This window comes from Aegilops tauschii, chromosome 6 (assembly GCF_002575655.3).
Source record: "Aegilops tauschii subsp. strangulata cultivar AL8/78 chromosome 6, Aet v6.0, whole genome shotgun sequence".
In the NCBI taxonomy this organism is placed as follows: Eukaryota; Viridiplantae; Streptophyta; class Magnoliopsida; order Poales; family Poaceae; genus Aegilops; species Aegilops tauschii.
In genome coordinates, this window is record NC_053040.3 from 475,911,938 (window position 1) to 475,933,757 (window position 21,820).

Genomic DNA, 21,820 nt, shown 5'->3' on the forward strand with positions numbered 1-21,820 from the left:
GGGCGAAGAATTCATTCTTTGTCTGTATGTTGACGACATACCGATCTTTGGAACCAAACTTGATTTAATCAAGGAGGTTAAGGATTTCTTATCCCGTTGCTTTGAGATGAAGGATCTAGGAGTAGCTGATGTTATCTTAAACATCAAGCTGTTGAGAGATGAGAATGGTGGGATTACACGGCTTCAGTCTCACTATGTGGAAAAGATCTGGAGTCGTTTTGGGTATAGCGACTGCACGCCTTCTCCAACTCCATATGATGCTAGTGTGTTGCTTCGAAAGAATCGACGGATTTCTAGAGATCAACTAAGGAATTCTCAGATTGTTGGCTCGCTTATGTATTTGGCGAGTGCCACGAGGCCTGACATCTCTTTTGCTGTGAGCAAGCTGAGTCGGTTTGTGTCAAAACCGGGAGATGATCATTGGCGTGCACTTGAGAGAGTTATGCGCTACTTGAAAGTCACTATGAGCTATGGGATTCACTACACCGGGTATCCAAGGGTACTGGAGGGTTATAGTGACTCGAACTGGATATCTGATGTTGATGAGATTAAGGCCACAAGTGGTTATGTTTTTACACTTGGTGGTGGTGTTGTTTCCTGGAAGTCTTGCAAGCAGACCATCTTAACGAGGTCAACTATGGAAGCAGAACTCATAGCATTAGACACTGCCACTGTTGAAGCAGAGTGGCTTCGTGGGCTCTTGATGGACTTACCTATGGTTGAAAAACCAATACCCCCTATCCTGATGAACTGTGATAATCAAACTGTGATCGTCAAGATAAATAGTTCTAAGGACAATATGAAGTCCTCAAGGCATGTGAAGAGGAGACTAAAATCTGTCAGAAAATTGAGGAACTCCGGAGTTATTACGTTGGATTATATCCAAACGTCGAAAAACTTGGCAGATCCCTTCACAAAGGTATCACGTAATGTCATAGATAATGCATCGATGGAGATGGGTTTGAGACCCACCACATGAGATGTCCATAGTGGTAACCCACTCTATGTGATTGGAGATCCCGTGAAGTAGAAGTGGGAGACAAGCTGTTGGTCAGCTGGGAGGAGAGTATCCCTATTTTAATTATCCCACTCCGTGAAGATGCAATACTGTAACGCCCGGGACACACCCGCCGGTGGTCGTTACTCCTGGCGGGATCTAGACTGGCCCCACAAATCAATACTAGTCTTTTCTGCGCACTTTGTCCTCACTCGTGCGCACCCGGGAGCAACTTCCCGGTCGGTCACCCATCCTGAAACTACTCCAAGCCGAGCACACTTAACTTTGGAGTTCTGTCCGAATGGGCTCCCGGAAAAAAAGGAATTCCTTATTGATATGAGTAATCTATCATCCCTAATAAGCCAGGCTATCACATACACCCCCACTCAGAGGAAACGACGTCCTCGTCGGGCCATAGGAACGCTCCCTCTTGGCACATACGTCTGTGCATCTAGTCCGGTACATGTTCCATGCCGTGTGCCACGATGGGTCACAAACGTCATGAACAACATGATCGCGCACCTGTCCGCGAACATCCATGTAACCGCGAGGGTCGGCTCTGATACCAACTTGTAACGCCCCGGACACACCCGCCGGTGGTCGTTACTCCTGGCGGGATCTAGACTGGCCCCACAGATCAATACTAGTCTTTTCTGCGCACTTTGTCCTCACTCGTGCGCACCCGGGAGCAACTTCCCGGTCGGTCACCCATCCAGAAACTACTCCAAGCTGAGCACGCTTAACTTTGGAGTTCTGTCCGAATGGGCTCCCGGAAAGTAAGGAATTCCTTATTCATATGAGTAGTCTATCATCCCTAATAAGCCAGGCTATCACAAATACTCTCCTGATCTGCATGGCAGGTTGATATTTATCTTAATGTGTTCCAAGTGGCTTATTTGAGTAAGCAGAGATGTTGTCCTGCAGAGCATCTCCTGAGGAACACACCTATATGAATTTGACTGTTAACGTCACAGTCTGTGAGAATTGAGTGTTCTCTAATAAATTCATGAAAGGCCCTGGAGTATGACGTATACGCTCCACCCGCGGGGAAGCCTTGCGGCAGCCTAGTATCGGTCAAGAATTTGTGTGAAACTAGTCTCGCAGAAAACTTGTAGTTCAGGGCATAGTCCACTATTCAAGTTGTGATCTAGTGTAGCATAAAACTCTAAGTGGAAGTTCAACTTCACAGTCTCCACTAAGCACCAGTATATAAACAATATTTTGGAACTAAATGGTGAGATGTGCCAATGAGACTTTGTGGGGGATTGTTGGAATTTTGCTAGTAGGCCTTTGGCCCAAAGCCCAACTAAAATTCTGAAATTCTCTTGGCCCATTCATGCACACATGTGAGTGGAGTGAGTGAGACTAAAGTTTAGTCCCACCACGGAAGTTGAGTGAGACTTGCACCTCTTTATAAGGTGAGCTCTTCTACCACTTGTTTGAGAATGAGAAGAGGAGACCTACACGCGCGCACCTCCGCCTCGCTCGCCTCGCCATGCCACGCCTTGTCACGACGCGCCGCGGGTTGCGGTATTGAGCCGAGCCGAGGACAGAGCTATGCACGTTGTCTATATTTTTGCTGCTCGGGAAAAATTAATGAGTCGGTAATTAATAATTAACGGACGCGTTAATTACTGAACCGTTTCCGATTCTTTTGGATCGCGACTCGGACGTGGGGTTTACTCCCACGACCTAGCCGGCCCGCACTATATAGTCAAGCAGACGTCTACCCTAGCCGCCAATGTATCGTATGGTTTCGCACCACCGTTCCAGATCATTGCGCCGCCATGGCAAGTCTTCTCCATCCCTCCTTTCGGCGTGCACCACAAGAAGGGACAGCAGGCCTCCGGAACCCCGCCTCTCGTGATCTTGTACGGGAGAGGGGCGATCAGGTTTTTGGGGAGCGCACTCGTGCGATTGCTGCTAGCGACGACTTCGCCAACGACGACTTCTTCCCTGACCTCGGCAATCTCATCCTCGACGACATGGGCGACAATGTCAACGCCGGCGGTGCTGCACCCGCTGCATCGTATGTGATTCTATCCTTCTTGTTCGAGATCATGGTAGAATTCATGTTTCTAGTATGTGCCCTAGATGTGATCTGTTCATCTATTAGGCTAGTTCGCATGATTAGTTTAATCTCTGCTATTGCTGTCATGATCTATCTTCTGTTTATTCGGATAAAATCTCGTAGTAATTTGCTCATATTTCCAACACCTACGACTGTGTGGATTTTGTGGATGGATGATCCCCAACGCCTAGGGTTGAAGGTGTCTAAATAGCCAGTCTCCTCATGCCTCCTCCATGGATATGCATGCTTGCCCCCTTTGATCCATGGGCTTTAGGTGAGCCCCATTCTCTCGCAATATCTCCCATGAGGTCCAAGGATCCCTTAGGAACAAACAAGGATGAAATCGATGAAGATGCGAAAGTTATTGCAATTCCCGTTGCCAGAATCACCTGGTACAGGCACTGTGTGCGAGTGCGGATACTCGTACTGCTGGAGATAGGCCCTATAGGAAATCATGTGATGATGATTATTTCCTTATGTATTATCATCACTGATATGTATAAATAAGTATGTGACTTGTTTGTGAGACTACATATTGTATATTGATAGTTCTGATGGTACGTAGTTCACAACGTTATGCGAACACAGATTGTTTGACCAGTATACAATTCGGTTGATGACTATGTTTCACAAGTCATGGGAATAGAGACGCTAAACCGTTAGTATGGACTCGGGGGTGGAGATCACCTACACACACAATAAAACAACGAAAAAACTCTCCATGTAAGCCCTTTATTAGTCCTTCAATTTTGGATGGTTGGGAAATATCTTTTGTCAAACTCCATGAAAGGCCTCCGTATCGATTCCATCTTGGGTCATTCATCATGCTAAGTCCATAGGAATTCCAAATCACCTACATACACAACAAGAACAAAGAAAACAAACTCTGATACAAATTAAAGACTGTGCAATGCTCACAAAAAATGAGTGCGAACCAGAAATCATGCATAATGGACATGAAAGTGGTACATTGGGACATAATATGAGGAGTTTTGATGGAAAAAATGAGCTCTAAAATGTGTCATAAAATGGAGCCATCACACGATGAACCTGAGCTTGTTGGGCTATGGATGAACATGGTGCTCGAAGGTAGGGGAGAATGAATCCTAGGTTCGGATGAGGGGAAAGATGAAGGGGTTGCCTAGGTCAATTTGCTTTGGGGGGTGGGGTCATTCAGATGTGGGAGGTCCAAACCCAACATGGTAGGCCGGTCCCAACTCCCAAGCCCAGCCGACACGCAGGCAAACCCAGTAGGCACCAAGGGATGTTTTGTTAGGTTTTAGATGTGGGAGTGGAAAGGTATGGGGTGGCGGTTGTCTGCACTTTTTTCTTTCTCTTAGAGGTTGTTTGGTTTGTAACTAAGATCACTTAGGTTGTCACACCTAAGCTTAGGCAAGTTCGACCAACTTAGAAGGATGTTTGATTCAAGCCTCACCTTAGGAAAGATGATTTTTGCAAAATTGGAGCCCCAAATCACATACACTCAAAAGTGTGGCAAGATTTCTTTAGGCTTACCAACTCGTAAATTTCATTTATTGAATTTAGCTTACACAATTTTGCCAAGAAATGTGTGGCAAAGTGTGCAGGACAAGGTCTGGAACCAAATGACCCCTTACTCCACTTCCTCCTGTTGAATCTGCTCGATAGTGAGCGACACCAAAGCTAGAGAGGGGCAAGGGAAGGCGAGTGCGAGTGGGCGGCAGTGGGTGGTGGCAGGTGGCTGGGGACTCATCTAGTCGACGTCGAGGGGGCAGCCACCACCGCATGACCTGCTCGAAGATCTATATAGGATCATGACCCTAACCCAACCCTGACCCCATCACTCTCTCTCCACAAGTTCATCCAACCCAAACCGAATCCAGTCTCCTCGCAGCCACTTCATGATGAATATTTCCAAGGAGGACTTGGAGTCCTTTGAGTGGATCCTATTCCTGCTGTATTAGGTGCACTGGTTCTACGAGGAGAACTCTGTGGAGCACAACCCCTCCCTCGAGTGCCTCTCCTTCGAGGACTATCCCGCTGAAATGCGGGTCGCGCATCGAGCTTCCCATGCATGCACATCAGCCGTGACTTCCGCCACGTCACCAGGCTCTTCCACCACCCACGATGGGTTATGGCAATTGCGACGGTAGTAAAAATGAGGGTTGGAGGAAAGGGGTGGTGCACCGACGACACTAGTATAGGGAGATGTGGCTCAGAGGGGTAGGGTTCTATGACGTCCCAATCGACTTTAAATAGCCGACGCCCGGGCTGACGGAGCGACGACTTGAATGCGAGCGCCTGGATTTGGCTTATCCTTCACCGCACCACTGTGAATTTCGGGTAGACGCACGGCTGGTTAACCGACTTGAATGCGGTTGGAAGCCGTTCCGTTGTCCTGTTTGGTCATGTCTGCTATGAACCGACATGAATGCAGTGCATAGAGCGAGCGGGTGCAGCGGGAGAGGCGACTTGAATGTGGAGCGGCGGTGTGAATGACGGACAGGGGGCGGCTGGTCAGCCGACTTGAGTTAGGTAGAAAGTCGTCACGTCTGCTTTAAACTGGCATGAATGGGGCGCGAGTAACTCGTGGACGCGGCGGGAGAGGCGACTTGAATGTGGAGCGGCGGTGTGAATGCCGGACATGGGGACGGCTGGTCAGCCGACTTGAGTTTGTTAGAAAGCCGTCATGTCTGCTCTCAACTGACACGAATGTGGCGTGACTAGCTCGTAGACGCGGCGAGAGAGGCGGGACAAGGGTTTTGGACATGGGCCATCGGTGTTGGCGGCGTACGTGGTGGATGTTCGGACGCCCACAAACCACCCCTATGTTTGGTTCCAGTTTGTGGGATTCCGAACATCCGAACCGGTTCGGACAAATTTGATGGTCGGCGTTTGATGACAAAAAAAATGCAATCCAGCGATTTAGGAGTGATTTGATGAACCACCTTAGAGTTGCCCCAAGGGTTTTAGTTCGCTAGAGCCTGGTTCAACAAAAGAAAAAAAAAACATGGCAGATAGTTTGTGCAGCAATGAAGTTTCGATTTACGTAAAATAGAGAGTACGCTTTCCGGCTTGAGTCACAGCTCCCATACTCCACTTCCCCCCTTCTCGAGTCCGGCCTACAGTGAGGAGACCGGAGCCAGAGGGGCGGGCGAGCGCGAGAGCGAGTGGGCGGCGGCGGGCGGTGGATGGCGATGGCGGGCGGCGGGGGACTGAACCGGTCATCATCGCGGGGGCAGCTGCCGCCGCAGGAGCTGCTCGACGATCTCTGCAGGTGCGTATCCCTAACCCATACCCCGATCCCCATCTCCGCAACTCCATCCGACCCAAAACCGAATCCAGTCCAATCCAATCGAATCCAATCTCGTGCCGCAGCCGGTTCGTGCTGAACGTGCCCAAGGAGGACCTGGAGTCCTTCGAGCGGATCCTGTTCCTGCTGGAGCAGGCGCACTGGTTCTACGAGGACAACTCCGTGGAGCACAACCCCTCCCTCAAGTCCCTCTCCTTCAAGGACTTCACCTCCCTAAGTAAGATTCCTCCTTTTTGTCCCCTTCCTTTCCCTTTAAATCCCTCTCGTCACGGTCCGGGACTCCGAGCCCCGTCGAGGATGATGATTCTTGGCGGCTTCGTCGCTAACTCCGACATTGTCGCCGTCGCGGTCGCCGTCGTCCTTGTGTGTGCAGTGTTCAACAGCTGCGCCGCTCTCAGGCCCTACCGCGCGCACCTCGACGACATCTACAAGGACTTCACCCACTACAAGTTCCGGGTCCCCGTCTCCGGCGCCATCATCCTCGATGACAACTATGACAGGGTAATTCTTTGTGCGCTCTGTCTTTTATGCCCATCCGAGAGCATGTTACTGCATCCCTAGATGTGGTTTAGGATTTATAGGAGTGGGCTGCTAGGTCGGAACAGCAGCAACGGCTGTACTAAAGATTGGGATTTGGAGATAAGCAGCGCGTCTGATATCAGTCGCTCTGCTCGAAAGGATGCAATTTAAATCCTAGCATGTGATACCTGTTAGCCTCTTATAGATGAATCGCTTAATTTTCTCAATTTTTACATAGTACAATTTCACACTCTGCTATGCAATAGCCCTCAATTTCCTCAGGAATTTTGTTGAATCTCAAGGTTTGCTGACTTTTCCCTTTTTCTCTGCAGTGCTTACTTGTGAAAGGATGGAAGTCTAGTGCCAGCTGGAGTTTCCCCCGCGGAAAGAGGAGCAAAGATGAAGAGGATCATACTTGTGCAGTTAGAGAAGTAAGTTTCTGGGCTTGATCCATGTTGTGCTTTACAGTTTCCATCAGATATATTGCGCTTGTAGTGAAGCAATAATGTCTGTAGATATTGCTGGACAGTCATTTTCTGGTTTGCTGAACATGGAAGTCCTTGATTTTTACAGAATAGTTTCCTAACAATTCAAATTTCAAAGCTCTAGATATTCTATGCACCCCAACACATTGCATTCTTGAGTTAACGCCTGCATCTGTTCTCTACATATGGGCGTCTTCTTATGCCAACGATGGACCACATCAATTTTCCTTTTGGCAATGTGTCACTGTCACAATGTCAAAGATAACAATTGAATCCCGAATTCGTAGCATATTCAGAAGTAAAAGTATCATGTTTCAGCTTCATTCTTAGATGTGTTCTTTTCTAGGTGGGACTATCAAGCTCTCTAGTCATCTATACTATTTTTCTCGACCGAGAATGAGGCAATTTAGCACCAATTAGCTGTATTTATGCCTATTAGTTCTCTGCATAAATTACATGAAGATCTGAAGTTTATCATATTTTTTCTTTTGTCCAATTACGAGCTCGTCCTGTCCATGTTTTACACTTCCCTGCTTTTCATTCTGTAACCAGTTTTACCTAAGCGACATTTATTTGCATAACTATGCAGGTTCTGGAGGAGACTGGGTGTGATGTTTCTAAGCTTTTGAAAATGGATGACCACATTGAAGTTTCAATTGGACAACAAAGAGTTCGACTCTATATTATTACGGGTGTTAAGGAAGATACTGTTTTCGCACCTCAAACTAAGAAAGAGATCAGTGTATGCAAATTCTCAAATCTTTCCTCATCCTTCTATTCGGTAAAACAATTTTTTTCCGCACCTATCAACATCATGTTATGAATATATGGTATGGTGTTGGTATGCATGTCATGGTTCCTTAATCGGTAGTCTTCAATTGTATTTACTACTGTATGTAATAGTTTCTCCTTTCTGAATAACATATTGTAATTGAATGGTCCTGATGTTTTGCAACAGTGCATCCCGGCTGAGAAGTGGCACTATGTAGATATGTGTTACTATTTTTGTAACCGCTGACACATGCCCAGACTCTTTGCAATTTCACACATGTTTTTTTAATCAGCACATTGCATCCCCACATGTTCTTATTTCCTTGGTTTGAACATTGCCACATGACCAAACTGCTTGCAAATTTTTATTATCCCGTATGCTATCTTAGGTATAGCATTGTGTTAGTAATTTTTTTGTTTGCTCGAGCTTCAAAGCTATTGTCTTTGCATTGTTTGGTTTTTATTTACTATTCTCTTTCTTCTTTAAACCTTTTTTTTGGTAAATCAGTGAAATTGCCACTGCTAACCTTTTCTCTCTGTGAATATGGCAGGAGATCTCATGGCACAGAATTGATGATCTTCTACCTGCTAGTGATGATGCAATATCTCGTGGAGTGAATGGGATGAAGCTTTATATGGTTGCACCATTTTTGACGTCAGTACTTCTTTACACTATTTTTTGTGTCTTCCTTTGTGCAGAAGTTGTTATATGCATTGCTCCCATTGTTGCTGTTAAACTCTTAGCATGTTCGATTGGTTCTGCTTCTTAAATGTATTTTGTTGGTTCCACATTATTTGGTGCCTTATGGTTTTGCTTGTCCCAGGGGTCTGAAATCATGGATAGGCACACATCGGTCCCAAGTATATCAGAAGCCAGATACATCTGCTAGAGGTTTCTTCTGCTCCCTCTTATGCCCATTGTGGTCATTGGCCTAGATAAAGACATTCCTGAGTACCCACGAGTTAATTCTGTATTAACTGTTTTGCTTCGAATTTACCAAGCCCTGTTCTCTAAAGTCCAAAGTCAATCCACAGATGACTTTCTGAAGTGAACCAAAGCTAATACACAAGTATAACATATTCGAGGGCAATATTATATTCATGAGCAACTATTGGCGCTTGATATATACCCATGTTGAACCTGTTGTGACATGTACTGCTTTCCTACATTGTTGTTAACCCTGAGGTAACATCACTGCACAGGTACTGTGTGGAAAGCGAAGAATCCCTCGGGTGTCTTTGTGCCTGTTGAGAACCCTGTTATTACTAGAGCAGGATCCGACATGCAGAATCCTGTTATTAGTAGAGCAGGATCTGGCACGCAGCACGTCGACAACCGCCCTGGCAAAAGCTTCAGAAGCTTCAGGTTCGATACGGCCAGTATTCTGCAGTCAATGGATGCTTCCTTTCTGCATACCTAGGATCCTGACAGATCATCAACTCCTGTACCCTTGATGTGTATAGACTATGGAATGGCGTCGTCGCTCGTTGTTAACTGGAATCCACGACGCCACGATGTTTCGTCTCCCCGTGCTGTGTTTAGTTGGTATCTGTAATCTAGAACACTATAATTGTCACACCTTTCTTGAGCTGTTATAAATGTCATGTCTTTTGCACACTTAAGTTCTTGCTTTTGCTTGAGGTGATATATGTGATGTCTGAAATTGTTTGCGTGGTAACACTGGATGGTACAGGAAGAATTCTTGTGCGTTATGGCCCTCTTTCTTAGCATGTGGGTCATAGATTAACCAGCCTTCTAATCGGTCAGATGCTGAATAAGACTGTCCTTACTTATTACAAGCCTCTTCAGAAATGGTATAAGGGCCAGTTCTTTTGAGCCTATTTGGCTAAGGTTTACGTACACAGCTTTCATATTCTCTTGCAACATCACTTCTCTTATGCCACACTCTCCTGGTAACAAACATAGGAATACATATAAAAGTGAACTGCAGGAACGGCATAGGTGAAAGCACATTGATTTTACCGAAAAAGGGTTTCCCCCGCTTTGTATTCCAAAACAACCAACACCGACACAGGATCGCTGGGGCGAACAACACAACAAGCCCAAAAGAAAAAGAAGAAGCAAATGCCGACAACGGCAGCTCGACAGAGCGCGGATGACCCGTCACCGCTACGCCCACTAGAGACAAACCACTATAACCTGAGGCTCCGGACCACCACGTACAAAACAGCACCTCCAAGAAGGAAAGCGACGCCGACGACGCTGCTGCCCGGACATGTCCTAGGGTTTCCCCGGCACGCGGAGGGAGGTGGGGGATGGATATCACCGACACCCTCCAGGAAGGAATGGTGGCACCCGCAGGTGTCACCGCATCGGGGCCGAAGACCGGCAAGGATTTCTCCCGTACTCCAATCCCCACCGCCCAACGGACCGGAGCCGACCAGCCAGACCGCCGCCCACCACCATGCGCCATCATGGTTGCGCCGTCACCCACGCCGCCTCACTGCGAACACCAACACGAGGCCAAGAGGGCCGGAGAGAAGCGCCCCGCAAAGGGAGAAGCAGCACCGAAGCTGAACGGGAGGGAACCACCTCCACCGCCGTCATGCGGGAGGCCAGAGCCTCCGGCACCGTCGCGGTAGCCGTCCGGACGCGGTAGCAGGGCATGCCAGGCCACCCCTGGCCCGGCCAGGCCCGAAACGAGCCCGCTAAGCCCCGCCGCCATGCTGCAACAAGCCGGCGATGGCGCCGCCAGCACCCTGCCGCTCATCGCCTCTCCCGCGCCTCCCGGAAGCAACGAAGCAGACCCACCCCGCCGCTGGCCCGCCCTGGCCCAGATGGGGCCTGAAGGGCCTAGATCTGGGCCGAGCGGGCGCCGGCAGACCGCACCGCCGCGTCGCCCCGCCGTCCAGAAGTCCACCCCCGCTCGCGCCAGGAGCCCCCGCCGCCGTGCTGGACCGCCGCCGCCTAGAAGCACCGCCCGGGGTCGCCCCGTCCCGCGCCGGCGGACACCCGAGAGGGGAAAAGCCAGGGGGCCGCCGCCACCAGCGTCGCCCGGCCCAGGCTACAGCGGGCGCCGGCGACGACGGCAGAGAGGAAGGGGGAGGGAGAGGCGCGCGGGGGAGAAGGCTGGGCGCGGTCGCGGGAGAGGAGAGGACATTGATTTTTTGGAGCTAGCAGTGCATAAATCCATGAATGACATCACTACAGGAATAAATCATAACACTTGCAGTTCTTCTGTTACCACATGATGAGCTTTCTTTGCAGCTATTACCGAAAAAGGCTTTCGCCGTGCTTTATATATAAAGCAAAGATCATCAACAAACCCGGTACAACCGCACGCCAACAGAACACACACACCCAAGGCAGGATACAAAGATGCTGAGCGCAGCAACACCACCCCTAGCACTACAAGAGTAACCGGAGATCTAAGCCGTGAACACGCCACCGCGAAGAAGTGAAGCCGCATACGGCGAACCGAGGGCTCCAAGGCGGCGCCTTCAGGAAGAGAACGACACCGGAGCGCCGCCACCGCCCGACACGAGGGTCAGGGTTTCTCCTGGAGCAACCCGACGGGCAATGAAGGCCGCGACGACGTCTTCAAGAAGGGGACGATTTGCAGCTATTTCCTATCACAAATGCAGCAAGAAACAGTGAAAAGTATGACAAAAAAAAAATCATAGCAACAAGTCTTGTAGCACCCATGAACATAGGTTTTAGTAATTCAACAAGAAGGCTTCAAATTAGCATTCACCGCAGCACACCGATATCACTAATTCAACATTGAATCAAACACAAGTTTGCTAATAACTTGCAGCATTACGCAGGTGAAGTAGGCATCGTCTGATCAAAACAACAAGGAGTCCAGGACTCTACTAGCCAACACGAAGAAGTACCACCATGACCAAAAGTGTCCTTGCTATAGAGTTTAGGGATAGGGAACTCGGTAAGATGGCAGTATGGCATATCAATCTATTACCATTATTTGCACGGATAATATGGACTTCCGTGGTGCTCGTTTGGTTGGTCAACAGCTCAAAGAGGAAGATATCGTCCATCTTTTGTTTTTGATTTTGCGGGTGATAAATTGTATTACTCAAACCATAGTAGTGTTACACTCAGCATTTGCTAGTTCCAGAGCGCAAGAGGGACCAGAACCTATCCAAGTCATTGTTCTACCTCTATGCGAGCGAAATTGGCTAAGCTATTGCTAACCTTATTTTGAGACCGACTAATATGAGTAATACAATTTTCACGAAGAGATAAGAGATACCTAATCTCTTTAACTAGAGATGCACAAATAGACCTGTCTTGATCACGCCCCTCGATCATCTTGACCGCAACTAATGAGTCCATCTCAGTGACAGATTCCATCTTCAGATCATTGTCTTTGACAAACTTCTTCCATCCACTTTCAACTTGATAATCCTCACATGAACCGCTGAACTTCCCCTTCCATTTCTTCCCAAGTAGCTGGAAACGGACGACTTCCTTATCTCCAAGAATGGTTAATAGATACTCCCTCCGTCCCAAAATAAGTGACTCGATTTTGTACTATGGTGACCTCGTAGGTCATGCCGGGCTGGCCGGCGGTTCCTCCTCGGTCATCGGCGGCCGATCCGGCGTCATCGTCGTCGTTGGGCTTCGGGCGACGAAAGGTGGCGGTGTCGCGGCAGGGCTTCCCGGCGGCCGACTGATGCTTGTGGATGATCCTCTCCGCTTCCTCCTGCGCTGTGCACAGTGCGGCCGCGGCCACCGAGGATGTGGGCTGGGGGAGAGGGCGGCGGTCGTTGGAGGAGGCGTCGGTGGTGGCGTCGATCTCGGCGAGGGACCATTCCTCGATGTACCTGGCCATCTCCCCGTCGAGGTGGCGGAGCGTACGCCAAGTCCGGGTCCGCCGCGATGTGTGGCGGGGGGGGGGGGGGGCGTCCAAGTCCGCGAACTTGGTCGGCGCGCGGCGTTGCGACTGTCCCGCCAGCGCTGCTCCTGGTCGACGTACTCCTGCACCGTCATGGTGCTCCGGGAGGACGAATAGCTCCGCTGATGTCCCCGCTGCAGAGGTAGTTGACAATGCGACCACACGCCTTGGTAGGGGCGGCAGCGAGCGGCGCTCCTCCTTCACGACGCGCCAGGGCGGCGGCGAGAGCCGCTCCTCCTTGACGCGTCGGGGCGGCGGTGAGAGCCGCTCTTCCTTCACACGGTGGCGGAGAACGTGGAGGGGATGCCGACACCGGCTTCACGGGGAGGAGCGCCCCCGGTGGCGGAGTCGGGCCGTTGATGTGGACGAAGGAGCGACGGAACATCAACTCCATCTGCTCCTTGAACTCCATGTCGGTGACGGCGTAGACCTGGCCTGGCACCACCAGCGCGGACTGCAGCGGCGGTGGCTGCTGGTCCTCCTCGTCACTAGAGGACATGACGATCTCTGCTCGCGTCGAGTCGCCGCCAGCCGATGAGGACAACGGTCCTGGAGTTCGAGGGCAGCGTCGCCACGATCCGCCAGAACCCGCCCCAGAAGGTGCTTGCCGGCGCCGACGCCCAGGACTTGCCCATCGCCGGAAATGTGGAGGGAGATGGGCGGGACGGGGAGGAGGAGGAGGAGGCATTGTGGACGACGTCAGAGCGCGGCTTAATAGTCGTGGCTAGGCCATGCGAAGGGCCGATCAGCCGCTTCAATGCGATGCAGCGGCTGGAGTTGGTTCCTTAGGAACATGCGTCCGCATTGAAGCGACGGCTACGGAGAGGTCGCATCGGTCAGCGCCACCCTCCCTCCCTCCGGTCACATCACGACATCAATGCCGGCCTCCGCGTGCTCTGGGTCGGCATGAATGCGACGCGGTAAGCGGCACATGCATCGGAAGGAAAGCGCGGATGACGGGTTTTTGGTGGGCCAGGGCGGTCAAAAGCAGGCATGGGATCGGTGCGGACTCCCGTAATCCTCGCCCACGTTAATCTCCGATTTGTGAGAGAAATCATGCCAGGACCGCCCCGCGGACCGATACAGGACCACGTTGGATAGCTTGCACGGTTGCGGGAGGTTTAAGGATCAGCGTTAAGATGCCCTTATGGCCTTATCTCACTTTTTAGGCACCGGTTTGGGCATATGTACATGCTTAGCACCTTGCTCATGTCCTTATGAATAGTAGTAAGATCGTTACATAGAGACCAGCATTCGAGAAAGGCATTTTGGAGCTCGGCCTCCATGGAGGACGTTTTTTTTGAAAAATTTAAAATTCATTTTTTTGTTTCAAAAATCTGAAAAAAATTGTACAAGGACACAAGGATGTGATGCGTCTACGTGTAAAATTTCAGAATGAAATATCTTGAGATACGATATGTGCAAAAAGAACAAATTCATAGACTTTTGGGATGAATAGTATCATGTGTTAAAAAACCATAGATTTGTCTTTTTTGCACAGCCCCCATTTCAACTTATTTCGTCCTGAAAATTTACACACATGTGTGTTATGCCTCCATATATGTATGCATTTTTTCAGAATTTTTTAAAATGTAAAAATATGAATTTTGAATTTTTCAAAAACCGGCCTCCATGAAGGCCGAGCTCCAAAAGCTATTTTCGCCAGCATTCATCGTTACAAGTTATGGCATAGTGCTCCGAGTCTTAGGCCAGGTAAATACTCAATAGACCAGCATCCATCGTTACAACGGTATCTTGTTTTACTACGGTACAACCGAGTAATACATATATATGGCGTAAAAAGAGGAGACTGTAATTGGCTTTCTGCGGAACAGTGATCCCAAGAAGACTGCTGGAACGATGTACAATCAGTTATGACCACAGCTGCATGGTCGGCAGCAAGTACAAGGTGGACAATTGGGTTCAGTATCTGCAAGAAACATATACAATGTGGTTATAAACAAATACAAGGTGGACAACAGCAACCAATATTCATTAATGGCCTGAATTTCTAGCTTGACCGGAAAATTCTGAAGAAGTATATCCGATACTTTGTAATGGAATTGAACTCCATGTTAGCTCACCGGCAACAAAAAAGGGTTTCAATTATTACGCCTAAGGTGATCTATTCCTGATGGCTGATGGCAGTCACGGAGTGTATCAGGTGAAAATGAGTTTGGATAAAACATTGCTGGGATCAAACTAATTAATCAGGATATCATGAGATGTAGGGAGATTATTTGTCCTGGTAGTTCCCGCAAAATGAACAGATAAAAGTAGAAGATAGAGATTGTCATATAAAAAAACTCGATTTTCTGTGAACAAAACTGGTATATCAAAGAGAGGTACAGGTTGCACATGGTAGAATCACAAGGCAGAGCACATACTCGAAGATGCCGGGTGAAAGAAAATGAGCAGCATGATCCCGGTTGTAACAAGTCGAAGAACCAAGAGGTACCTCCAATCCATTATGAGGGAAAATGAAGGCCGTTGCACTCACTATGGTTGGGCATTATGCTTCATCTCCGTCTAAATAAAGGATCTGTACCAGGACTAGTTCAAAACATACCTACGAGACAAGAACTTTCAATAACTTTGACTGGAAAGACAGCAGACAAAACTGATATTTCGATAACTTCGACAAGAAGTTTCTATAACTTTTAACAGTGATATATACTGTATAAGACAGACAAGTAACAGAGAAAAATCTATTCAAAGACCAATCATGTTGACTGGAAAATGCTGTTCTGATGGCAGCGCAATGACTTTGCGTGCGACTATTTTTCTCCATCAACTATTTAGGCAAGACAGTGTGCACAAGTTAGAGAACCTGCAAAAGTTTGATATGATCACACTAGTTTTCAGTCTACTGACGAAGTTGGACAGGAACTTCTCACAGGATTTTCATACGCGTCATTGCCCTCAAAATCTACCAAACTGGGGGCAATAAGTAGGAAGAGAAGTCGTTTGAAATGTACTACAAATATCACACTCCTAGTGCGAAAACGTTTCAATAGAAATTAATAGGAACTGTAGCACGACTGTGACCTCAAAATGGCATAATCCAAGTCAATCTGATATAGTCCATGTTTATACTACATATAATTTCACACACCCAATGTGGACAGACTAACAAACAAACTGGTACTCCATCGAGGAAACTCCAACCGTAGGTCCAGAAGTTTATAAACGGCACGTTTGTTGGTTTCAGTTCTGAACACAAAGCTAGACTTGTATGCACCAAGAACAATCAGCCAAAGGCTTCTATAATCCAGCAGCAAACCTCTATAAAAGGCAATTTACCGCTCTTCCAGAATCAAATCAGCCCAAGATCCATGGTTGCTCACATTGCATATCAACCAGATGGCTTGTGCATTAGTGTTAGCCATCCTTGTCTCATCGGTTTTGCATCCTTTGTCTCTGACAACATTAGCTGATGAATCCGACAACAACCGAGACGCTCTGCTCTGCCTCAAGTCTCGCCTCTCCATCACCACATGGAACACCACCTCGCCTGATTTCTGCACTTGGCGCGGCGTCTCGTGCACAGGGCAGCCACAACTACCCCTGGTGGTGGCCTTGGACATGGAGGCACAAGGCCTCACCGGCGAAATCTCGCTCTGCATGTCCAACCTCACGTCGCTGGTGAGAATCCACTTGCCGAACAACCAGCTCTCTGGCCATCTCCCACCAGAGATTGGCCGGCTCTCTGGACTCCGGTACCTCAACCTCAGCTCCAACGCGCTCAGCGGCGAGATCCCGGAATCGCTGTCCTTATGCTCTAGCCTTGATGTCTTGGCGCTGAGCAGCAACTCTGTTGGAGGTGCGATCCCACCTCTACTCGGTACGCTTCGCAACCTATCCTCTCTAGACTTGTCCAGCAATAAACTTTCTGGTGAGATTCCACCTCTACTCGGGAGCTCACCGGCTCTGGAGTCTGTCAGTCTCGCCAACAACTTTCTCGAGGGAGAAATCCCGCTGTTTTTGGCAAATTGTTCCTCCCTTCGCTACCTTTCTTTACAAAACAACAGTCTTTCTGGGGCCATACCGGCAGCTCTTTTCAACAGCTCAACCATCACAGAGATACATGTTTCAATGAACAATCTTTCTGGACAAATTCCACCTTTCACAAACTTCCCTTCAAAGCTCAACTACCTCCATTTAACAGGGAATAGCCTAACTGGAATTGTGCCGCCCTCAGTAGGAAATCTCACACGGCTTACAGGTCTGTTAATTGCGCAAAACCAGTTGCAGGGAAACATTCCGGATTTATCCAAGCTATCAGGCCTGCAATTCCTTGACCTCTCATACAACAATCTATCAGGGATAGTGCCACCGTCCATTTACAGTTTACCTTTGCTGAGCTTTCTTGGGTTGGCCAACAATAATCTTCGAGGAACACTTCCTTCTCATATGGGAAACACTCTTTCTAACATAAATTCATTGATTATGTCTAATAATCATTTTGAGGGTGACATCCCTGCATCGCTAGCCAATGCCTCCAGAATGGAGTTCCTATATCTCGGAAACAATTTGCTGAGTGGGGTGGTTCCTTCCTTCAGTTCCATGACGAATTTGCAGGTCCTAATGCTGTACTCAAATCAGCTAGAAGCTGGAGACTGGACATTCTTCTCGTCCTTGGCAAACTGTACACAGCTGCTAAAGGTGAACTTGGGCGGAAACAAACTACGTGGCAATTTGCCGCCTGGTTCTGTAGCAACCCTGCCCAAAAGTATGGTTAACTTGATTTTACGGTCAAACTACATATCTGGCACTATTCCTTTGGAGATTGGGAACCTGTCTAAAACTTCCCTACTTTATCTTGATAACAATATTTTCACAGGGCCTATACCTTCTATTCTTGGCCAGCTAAGCAAACTGGTTGTTCTTAGCCTATCACGGAACAAGTTCTCCGGAGAAATTCCACCTTCCATTGGTAACTTGAATCAGTTGACGGAACTTTATTTACAAGAAAATGAATTAAGTGGAAGCATACCTACAAGTTTAGCTGGCTGCCAGAAATTGGTGGCACTAAACCTTTCCAGCAATGGCCTCAACGGAAGTATCAATGGGCGCATGTTTAGCAAGTTGAACCAACTGAGTTGGTTACTTGACCTATCACATAACCAGTTCACAGAGTCCATACCTCTGGAAATTGGTAGCTTGATAAACCTTGGCTCCTTGAACCTTTCGCACAACAAACTCAGAGGCAAAATCCCATCCGCACTTGGTGCATGTATCCGGTTGGAAGCACTGAACTTAGACAGGAACCTCCTAGAAGGAAGCATTCCAGAGTCATTGACAAACCTCAAGGGTGTCAAAGTATTAGATTTCTCCCAAAACAATTTATCCGGCACAATACCAGAATTCCTTGAGACGTTTACTTCGCTGCAATACCTAAATATGTCCTTCAATAACTTTGAGGGGCCAGTTCCGATAGGTGGAGCCTTTGCTAACACAAGTAGTGTTTTTGCCCAAGGAAATGCACTTCTTTGTTCAAATGTTCAAGTCAACGATTTGCCCAGGTGCTCCACCTCGGCATCTCAGAGAAAGCGCAAGTTCATTGTTCCATTGTTGGCAGCTCTGTCAGCTGTTGTTGCATTGGCCTTGATCTTAGGGCTGGTTTTCCTGGTTTTCCATATTTTGAGAAAGAACAAGAGGCGGAGATCAAGTCAGTCCATTGACCACACATATACGGAGTTTAAAAGATTAACATATAATGATGTAAGCAAAGCAACGAATGGCTTTTCTCCGAACAATATAGTTGGTTCTGGGCAATTCGGGATAGTGTATAAAGGTCAGTTGGACGGAAAAGACAGCTTGGTGGCTGTTAAAGTGTTCAAACTTAATCAGTATGGTGCATTGGATAGCTTTATTGCTGAGTGCAAAGCTTTGCGGAACATCCGGCACCGAAATCTCGTGAGTGTCATAACTGCATGCTCAACTTACGATCTGATGGGGAATGAGTTCAAAGCTCTCGTATTTGCATATATGGCAAATGGTAGCCTTGAAAATCGACTTCATGCTAAGATCCAGAAGAATGCTGATTTGAGTTTGGGGACAGTGATATGCATAGCAGTTGACATTGCGTCTGCTCTGGAATACCTTCATAACCAATGCATCCCACCAGTGGTTCACTGTGATTTGAAGCCAAGCAACATACTCTTTGATGATGACGATAATGCGTATGTCTGTGATTTTGGGCTAGCAAGGTTAATTCATGGTTATTCATCTGAAGCTCAGAGCAACTCAACAAGCATATCTGGACCAAGGGGAACTATTGGATACATTGCTCCTGGTGGGTAACTAAACCTAGTCTGAATTGAGTTTTTTTTTATATAATAACTTTATTATAGTGCTTGTCATATAACTTTTTGTTTCCAATCGTTGCAGAGTATGGCATGGGCAGTCAAATCTCAACCGACGGCGACGTCTACAGTTACGGCATCATACTTTTAGAAATGCTAACGGGGAAAAGACCTACTGATGAAGCCTTCAGTAATGGCCTTACACTCCAGAAGTATGTGGATGCATCACTTTCAGAGATTGAACACATTCTTCACCCCAGCCTTATGCCAAAAACTGGAGATCAGCATACTGTTACCCCCAAAATAGAAGAATACAAGCCAACTACAGTGATGCATATCTGCGCTCTGCAACTCCTTAAACTTGGGCTGTTATGCTCCGTCGAGTCACCAAAAGATCGCCCAAGCATGCATGAAATTTATGGCGAAGTAATGGCTGTAAAAGAAGCATTTTTCTCTATGAACAGTTGAGAGCTACAGTACAAGCCTAGAACAGTTTTGATATACTGTATACAGATTTATGTCGCAGCTACTTCCGTTTATTAGGGTCTTTCTTCATTGTAAAAGCTAGGTAGCTAATTTCTGAATCTTCTAATGTACTCCCTCTGTTCACTTTTATAAGACGTTTTAGATGGTTCTAGATGGTTCAGACAACTCCCAAAACAGTTCAAAATCAGCTGTCTAAAACGTCTTATAAAAAGGAACGGAGGGAGTAAATTTCACTATGCATTGATGTTAAAGGCCCTGAGCTATTATGTAAAAGCGAACTTCACTTGGGATAAAAAGCTGATGGCTATGTTTTCCTATTGCTTTCATCAATGCCAAAGCAACTTAGCCTCCCCACCCAACCGTGTGGGACAATAATCAACTATTACCAATATATTTCCAATTGAACTATCTGCATTGGTGTTGGAAGTTGCTGCTTTTCTAATCAGAAATCTCTGTATTTGCCTCCCTACCGAATAATTGAAACACTAGCTAACATTAATGTATGATGTGTCAAGTTTGGACCACCCAGTACTGGTACTAGTAGAGACTGCAACGAAGCCTAATCTTTACGGACTGAGACTACAAGTCCGGTTAAATCAAATTTGAAGCAAAAAAGTACACAATCGATACGGTAATTTTGGTATCTAACACGGAAATAACAGGACTAGAAAAGAAAATAGTACCCTAAAAAAGGAAAAGAAGAGAAAATAGCAAACCCTAGGAACTCACTTTGGCGTCAATTTGGGAATGGGGTTTCCCTGCACGTCGTGACGATGGCCGTCGGCCGCGCAAGGCGGAAGGTGGCCGCCGGACGTCGACCTTCGCCGGCGCGGTCTTGGCGCTCCGCGGCAGCTCCATGTTCTCACTGTCGTCCCGCGGCCTGTTCCCTGACTCGGCTGCCTCGCTCTGCTACTTGAGAGGCGCACAGTTGCAGACGAGACGACAGGCAAGAGGCTTCTTTGGACTCGCTTTTTCCTTGTTAGTTTTTCAAAAAAGAAAATCTGAAGACAAATACTGTAGAATATTCTCGTCTGCTCCGTGGAAAACCGAAACGGAGAGAAAATATGAAATGGGACAGATTCATTCTATCGGAACGAAAGAGAAAACAGAACAACTTCTTGCGCAGGAACGGGGACAGGAACGACCGTATTTTCCGGCGGAATAGTCACGAAAATTGGGGAATTTCCCTTCTCGCCATGGTTGCCTACTTTTGTGTGTGTGTGTGGCCTAATCCAGCGGGCAACAGTGAACAGTTTGTGGCCAGCGCGAACGCTAATATCATTCCGAACTTGATCCCCTTCGCCATTCCTCCACCCGTACATGAAGAGGCCGTATCTTCCGGCCGGTGAAGTTCCCATTGACTCGCTGCATATGCGTTACGATTCTGATTCTGGCGTCTCTACCTCAGCCTCGTAAGTCGTAGCCTCCGTGTTTTTCTCCTTTTGAGGGAAGGGATGGATGCCCACGGTCACCGAAAGTGGACGCCTCCTGATCAAAGTCAACCCACAAGCTAAGCTAAGCTAGGTAGTGCTAAAAGGAAAAGGTAGCCTCATGCTTGCACGCTAATGCAGCACAACACAGTTTTTGAGCTGAAAACTGTAGGGGAACTGTACAAAACATGTACTGATAGCAGAGCTCGGTCGATCAGAGTGCATCAACATCCTGTAGCTCGCTCCTTGGCGAGCACCGATGCATCAAGCAAAATGACCATGGCTGCTCACGTATCTGTAATCAGAGGGTTAGAGAGTTATATTAAGGGTATGCCTAGATCTCAGTCGATTAAGATTTAATAAAGTCTCAGTCAAGTGACAGAACATATACAAAGAAAAAATAAATTACATGGATCTCCATGTAAGAGCATCTATAGCCGAGCGCCCCAAATCGGCCTCAAACACTCGGGCGGCCCGCCCGGTCACGAAATTTCGACGCAGATAGGCGCCTCAAATGGGCCTCAAACGCCTGGGCTGACCGGCACCTCTCATTTCCAGCCCAAATATGGGGCGGATATGGG

At 47.8% G+C, this 21,820-nt stretch overlaps 2 protein-coding genes and 1 long non-coding RNA gene across 5 annotated transcripts; 2 read left to right on the forward strand and 1 right to left on the reverse strand.

Moving 5' to 3' along the window:
* The first annotated feature begins 6,110 nt into the window (after positions 1-6,110).
* Positions 6,111-9,758, forward strand: LOC109737407 (mRNA-decapping enzyme subunit 2). Its single transcript, XM_020296541.3, has 8 exons — positions 6,111-6,324; positions 6,426-6,577; positions 6,734-6,861; positions 7,212-7,310; positions 7,954-8,106; positions 8,687-8,790; positions 8,960-9,027; positions 9,339-9,758. The coding sequence occupies exons 1-8, from the start codon at positions 6,239-6,241 to the stop codon at positions 9,554-9,556; spliced, it is 1,008 nt and encodes a 335-aa protein (XP_020152130.1). The 5' UTR covers positions 6,111-6,238; the 3' UTR covers positions 9,557-9,758.
* A 4,932-nt stretch (positions 9,759-14,690) lies between these two features.
* On the reverse strand, positions 14,691-21,422 carry LOC141026313 (uncharacterized). 3 transcript variants are annotated; one of them, XR_012188219.1, is made up of 4 exons: positions 20,539-21,422; positions 18,378-18,643; positions 15,403-18,289; positions 14,691-14,945 (listed from the first exon to the last, which is right to left on the reverse strand). It is a non-coding gene; the product is annotated as an uncharacterized lncRNA (long non-coding RNA). The 3 variants fall into 3 exon arrangements; XR_012188217.1 differs by having other exon boundaries at positions 15,403-18,643; positions 20,539-21,420; XR_012188218.1 differs by lacking the exon at positions 18,378-18,643 and having other exon boundaries at positions 15,403-15,584; positions 20,539-21,091.
* On the forward strand, positions 16,379-19,958 carry LOC109737405 (uncharacterized). The gene is made up of 2 exons (XM_020296540.4): positions 16,379-19,313; positions 19,409-19,958. Exons 1-2 carry the CDS (start codon positions 16,379-16,381, stop codon positions 19,789-19,791), a joined length of 3,318 nt encoding a protein of 1,105 aa, XP_020152129.1. The 3' UTR covers positions 19,792-19,958.
* Positions 21,423-21,820: the final 398 nt, after the last annotated feature.